Source organism: Carlito syrichta, unplaced genomic scaffold, assembly GCF_000164805.1.
Source record: "Carlito syrichta isolate Samal-C Ts95f unplaced genomic scaffold, Tarsius_syrichta-2.0.1 Scaffold92616, whole genome shotgun sequence".
Classification (NCBI taxonomy): Eukaryota; Metazoa; Chordata; class Mammalia; order Primates; family Tarsiidae; genus Carlito; species Carlito syrichta.
This window is the reverse complement of record NW_007036712.1, coordinates 77,801-83,954: the sequence shown is the minus strand read 5'-3', so window position 1 is coordinate 83,954 and position 6,154 is coordinate 77,801. Positions and strand designations below refer to the sequence as shown.

Genomic DNA, 6,154 nt, shown 5'->3' with positions numbered 1-6,154 from the left:
TGCAGAGGCCACTCCCGGCCACCGCAGCCTCTACCTGCTGGGCTCCAGCGATCCTTCCGCCTCAGCCGTCCAAGTAGCCGGAACTACAGGCACACGCTACCACGCACGGCTGATTTTTTTATTTATTGTAGAGATGAGGTCTCGCCAAGTTGCCCGGGCGGGTCTTGAACCCGCGGGCTCAGGCAATTCACTCACTTCAGCCTCCCAACGCGCGGGATTACAGGCTGAGCCACTGAACCCGGCTGCCATAGGAATCTTTACAAGTCAATCACGTAAGTCTGGGAAGGCAGATTTTTCTGTGAAGAATCAGTGAGTAAACAGTTTAGTCTTTGTGGGCTGGGCCGTCTCTGTTACAACCACTTAATACAATCACCGCTCAAAACTGCTGCTGTAGCTTGAGAGAAGCCATAGACACTATGTACACGGATGGTGAGGCTGCATTCCAAGAGAATGTTCTTTACAACATAGGTGTCAGCCAGAGTTGGCTGGAGCCCTCATTTTCAGAGCTGATGCATCCCTTCACTGTTATATTCCCATTGAGAGCAGTGATCAGCATACAGTAGGCATTCAGGAAATTTGTAAATAAATAATGTTATTATTTTTCACTGTGGAAGAGTGTTGAGTGCTAGGATAAGCATCCTTGGACCTAGTCTACAAACTGGCCCTCTTGTTTGTCAAACAGATTTCTGGGAGTGTCAAATAGATTGCTGGGTGAAGGGCTTATGAACCTTCTATTTATCGGTTGACCACTTCCTCCCTGAAGCCCTTTCCCCACCTAGCTTCTGTGAAACCACACTCTTCGGATTTTTTTCCCTACTTCTTTAGCCATTTCTTCCCAGTTGCCTCTCCTATATTTAGCTATTTTCATTGTCCCTGCGATAAGCAAAATAATGGTTCCCCTAGAGATGTGCATGTCCTAATGCCTGGAACTTGCAATGATGCCACCTTATATATGACAGCAAATGAAACTTTGCTGAAGTGATTTAAGTTAAGCATCTTGAAATGAAGAGGTTCTCCCAAATTATCCAGGTGGATCCACCATAATCATAAAGATCCTTTTAAGAGGGAGGTAGGAGACTCAGAGTCAGAGAAGGAGATGTGCCAAAAAAGGCTGAGGTTGGCTCAGAGTGATTGGATATAGGCAGATCTCCACCAAAGTGATGGCTTTGAAGACAGCTGAAGCAACCTAAGTCAAAAAATGCGTAGCCTCCAGAAGCTGGAAAATGCAAGTGAGTGATTCTCCCCTGGAGCCTCCTGGAAGAATGCCACCCGCTGGCATCTTGAATTTCGCTCAGTGAACCACAGCCGACTTCTGACCTCCAGAACTGTCAGACCACAGATGTGTGCTGCTTTGAGCCATGAAGTAGGTAGCAGCGTGCTGTGGCAGCCATAGGAATCCTATGCAGGAGTCCCCAGAATGTGGTCCTACATCCACTGCTCTTTGTCTAAACCTACTCCTTTGAGGTTTTCCTCCCGTTTGTGACAGACGCACTAATTTATATCTCTGGTTCGCTGTGTGCATTGTTTCCACTTGACATTCGTAGATTTTATTTGTTCACAGAAAAGACCCACAGGTGGGCGTGTGTTTGGCACATTCAAGTAAGAAGTTGGTAGGAAAAGGAGGGGTAACAAGGGCAGTGAAGGAGTTAAGGGGAGACAATTGTGTAGCACCTACCCCCACTGTAGTTCAAAAGCAATCACAAGCCCAGTCAATACACACATAAGTCCTCATATCAAGCACTGGCGCTTTTAGGGTTGTTGTTTACAAAAATGAGATCATGCATATATTAAAACTGGCCTTCTTAAAAACATGCCATGAGAATCTTTACAAGTCAATCATGGAAGTTGGAGTAGGCATATTTTTCTGTGAAGAACCAGTGAGTAAACAGTTTAGTCTTTGTGGGCAAGCATTCTATTAGGTATGAGCTTGGATGTCGTGGGCCCAAATTCATGTATTCGGTAAGAAAAAAATCTGTATGTTCACTGTTAATCATAGTCTAATCATTACAATTCCTCCGCTTATCACTCAGATAATAACATTTTTTTTTTCTTAGTAGGGGGTCACTGTTGCCTAGGCTTGAGTATAGTGGCACAATCCCAGCCTCCACAGCCTCCAGCTCCCGGGCTCAAGTGATCCTCCTCCCTCAGCCTCCCAAGTAGCTGGGACTATAGGTGTGTGCCACCAAACCCAACTCGTTTTTTTTTTTAATTTTTTTGCAGAGACAAGATCTATGTTGCCCAGGCTGCTCTTGAACTCCTGGGCTCAAGCAGTCCTCCTGCCTTGGCCTCCTAAAGTGCTTGTTTTACATGTGTGAGTCACCACACCTGGCCAATACCAAATATTTCAATAGTTCAGGATATCCTTATACTCCTTGAGCAGAGCAACCTCATTATCCTTCAATGTCTGTTTGAAAACGCCAGGTAATCTTTGAACACGTAGAACACAAGGGAGGCTGAATCTTAGCACCACATATTCCCTCCCCTCACTCTCAGAAACAGACCATTAGTGGTTCTCAACAGGGATAATTCTGTCCCTCAAGGGACATCTGTCAACCTCTGAAAATATTTTTGGTTGTCACACTTGGAGATGGGAGGGAGTTACTAGACTCTCATGGGTAGAGGCAAGGGATGCTGCTAAACATCTTACAATGCAATGCATGGGCTAGCCTCATGACCAAGAATTACCCAGCCGCAAAGGTCAATAGTGCTGAGGTTCAGACACTCTATTCTAGATGAACCCCATACAGAAGTTGTAAAACAAGGGTTTGTACTAGCTTGGCAACAATTACTCCAATCTTCCAGTTGGAAGAGCCTCAGAGGAGCTTTCAATCATCTGATTCATGATTCTTTCTCACCTTCTCACCGAGAGTTTCCATTTCTGCATTGTTTCTGGAGCAACAGCTGCTATATTCACTTCACTCCATACAAATACACTTGAGTAGTTGTATTAGTGTTCTCCAGAGAGCTAGAACCAATAGGAGGGAGAGATAGATAGATAGATAGATAGATAGATAGATAGATAGATAGATAGTAAGTAGAAAGACAGTTGTGGAAGCTGAGAAGTACCACGATAGGCCATTTGTAAGCTGGAGAACCAGGGAAGTCAGTAGTTTGGCTCAGTTAAAATACAAAGGCCTCAGGAAAGCCAATGGTGTAATTCTCAACCCAAGGCTGAAGGGCTGAGAATGAACCTGGGAGGAGGGGTGCTGGTGCAAATCTCAGAGTTCAAAGACCGTAGAGCCTGGGGTTTGATGTCCACCAGCTCATGGGTAGCCCAGCTCCAGAAGAGAAAGCAAATTCACCTTTTGTCTGTTTTTTTGTTCTACCCAGGCCCTCAGCCAACTGAAAGGTGCCAGCCTGTACTGAGTGAAGGCCGATCTTTGTTACTCATTCCACGATTCTAATGCCAATCTCTTCTGGAAACGTCCTCACAGACGTACCCAAAAATAATGCTTTACCAGCTATCCAGGCATGTCTTAAGCCAATCAGTTGACACCTAAAATTAACCATCACAGTTGCCATGTTCTTCCAAAACCCACTCATGTTGACAGCTGCTGAAATGCTAAATTTTTCAGACATAAGATAGCAAAATCTATCAGAATCTGGTTTATAACCACTTCAAACCACACAGGGCTTGTAAAATCCCTTTGGCTTCTGACTAACGTATGCATTGGGTTGAAAACCACAATCATTATGCCTTTTACTTCAGACTGCCTCTTATAATATGGGTCATTAGGAACTTGAAGTTATTAACACTCTTACTGAATCAGACTGAAGCAACTCTCCTCCCTCTCTTGCTGACAGACTCTTGCAGTTACTTCCACAATTTTAAAATTAGCAGTGATGAGCCGGGCTCGGTGGCTCAGCCTGTAATCCCGCACCTTTGGGAGGCTGAGGTGAGCGGACTGCCTGAGCCCGCGGGTTTGAGACCCGCCTGGGCAACTTGGCGAGACCTCATCTCTACAATAAATCAAAAAGATTAGCGGGGCGTGGTAGCGCACGCCTGTAATTTCGGCTACCCGGAAGGCTGAGGCGGAAGGATCGCCGGAGCCCAGCAGGTCAAGGCTGCGGTGGCCGGGAGAGGCCACTGCACTCCAGTCTGGGCGACAGAGTGAAACTCCAATTCAAAATAAAATAAAATAAAATAAGCAGTGATGGAGTGATCTTTATCTACCACAACTGTAGATGTCTAGAGAAATGAGTTCCATGTTGCACATCTATCATTTCTCCTTTGAATCATTCTTCCAAATTACCAAGAGTTAGATTCTCAACAGGACTCCACAGAACACTGATGGTCCAACATCCCCCTCCTTGATATTTTCTCTTCTATAGCAGATGCTCTTGGCTTTTTTGTTAGGAGTAGTCATTGGACTTTGGGAAAGAGACAATGATGTTAGTTACATCTTTCTCTTTGACAGTGAATTACAAGGAGAGAGGAAGCAACACCTACAACCCATATGCATCCTTTATTAAGTCCTACCCCATTTCCTCGCAAAAAAGGAACGTTCAGTCCTACCAACACTACACAAGTGTCATTTCTTGGTTAACCTCTTGCAAATAGTGAATTTTAACAAATGTTTAAATATTGTCAATTTGATGAGCGAAATATGTTATCAATTTGTTGAATTTTCATTTCCTTACTAATAATATTCCAGGAACATGGCCTCTGTACACTAAATACCAGTAGAGTCCTTCCCCGAGTCATGACAATCAACAACGCTTCTAGACTCTGCCAATGACTCCAGAAGCGCAAAATCACCCCCTGTCACTGAAGGATGTTGAGGTAGCACCACTCAAAAACAGTCAGTGTTATCTCCGTGACACCCGACTCCTCTTTCCCAGTCTCCTTTCCGGTACTTAAAATTTCAGAAAGCCCCAGGGCATGGTCCTGGGTCTTCTGCTCTCCACTTAAAACTTGCGGTCTTTGCGGTTTTCATCTAGTTCTCCAGCTTTCAATGGCACCTCTATTTGAGATATTTCTGCCACGTAAGTCAAGTGTCTTCCAAGCTTACAAACGTATATTTCTAAGCCACATAAGTCAAGTGTCTTCCAAGCCACCTGGGGAAATGCAGAGTACTGGGATAAGGAACTCAGGGGAGAAAAAAGGGCTCATCGCTGCAGGCGGGTTGCCAGGTCTTGCTTAACCTTCTTGAGCACTGCCTTCGGTGCCAGGGCCCCCTTTTGAGCACCCACACAGCGTGAATTCTCTGGGACGCCCCAATCTACAAGTGACTCAAGCTGCCAGTGCTCCAGTTAAGACCCACGGAGGGAGAGAGGAACGGGCAGGGAGGCGGAGACAGCTGATGAAGGCTGTTGAGTGAGACCCCGAAGAACGGAAGCCGCCAAGTCTGAGCGCTGGCAACGCGACCCTAGCGGCATCAGCCCGATCTCCGAGCGTAGACCTTGGATTATGTAAAACGGCTAATAAACCGTGTCAGAGAGCGCGTTCCCCACCAAAATGACCGTAAGCCAATCGCTGGAGGAAATTCGCGGCCTCCTTTTAAACGACCAGTCAGAGACCGCGATAGCCTAGTATGACACCTGTCAGAACCAATGAAAAACGGAGGCCCCTTAGCCCGCCTCCCGAGCTCCAACCGCGACGAAATCACGCAGAAGAAGTTTTTTAAACAGTACAAATTAGAAGACCAGTCTGCGTCTGGACTATGGGATATTCGGTTTACAAAGACGGATGGGGAGGGCGGGAGAATGTTCTGGAAGCGAGCGTACTCGCACTTCACCACAACCTCGCGAGCGGTACACTCGCAAGGCACTCTTTCGGGCCTCCGCGGGAGGGTACGTGCTGCGCGCTGACGTCACCCGACAGGCCCCGCCCCCGCCAGCCGCCCATATAGTGTAGCCCTGGCGCGCGCGCGCACCATTGTGTGGCTGGACTCGGCCGCCGCTGCGGTGTGAGGTGCGTGTTCGAGTTCTCGCCGTCCCCGCACCCGCACCGCGGCCACTGTTTTGCGGTCCGTAGTTCGACAGCCAGGCCTTGGGCCCCCAGCCCGCCACGGACATGCCGCGCGTCTACATAGGACGCTTGAGCTACAACGTCCGGGAGAAGGACATCCAGCGCTTTTTTAGCGGCTATGGCCGCCTCCTCGAAGTAGACCTCAAAAATGGGTGAGTCGGTCCTGGGCGCCCGCGCCCAGCG

General features: G+C 47.4%; 1 protein-coding gene across 1 annotated transcript in view; it reads left to right on the top strand.

Annotated features, from left to right (window-relative positions):
• Positions 1-5,827: 5,827 nt before the first annotated feature.
• SRSF6 (serine and arginine rich splicing factor 6) overlaps positions 5,828-6,154 on the top strand; it is a 3,185-nt gene continuing 2,858 nt past the window's right edge. Inside the window, exon 1 of the mRNA XM_008060626.2 lies at positions 5,828-6,124. Within this exon, the coding sequence (XP_008058817.2) occupies positions 6,017-6,124 (108 nt within the window). The 5' untranslated portion in view covers positions 5,828-6,016. The remainder of the gene's footprint in view (positions 6,125-6,154) is intronic.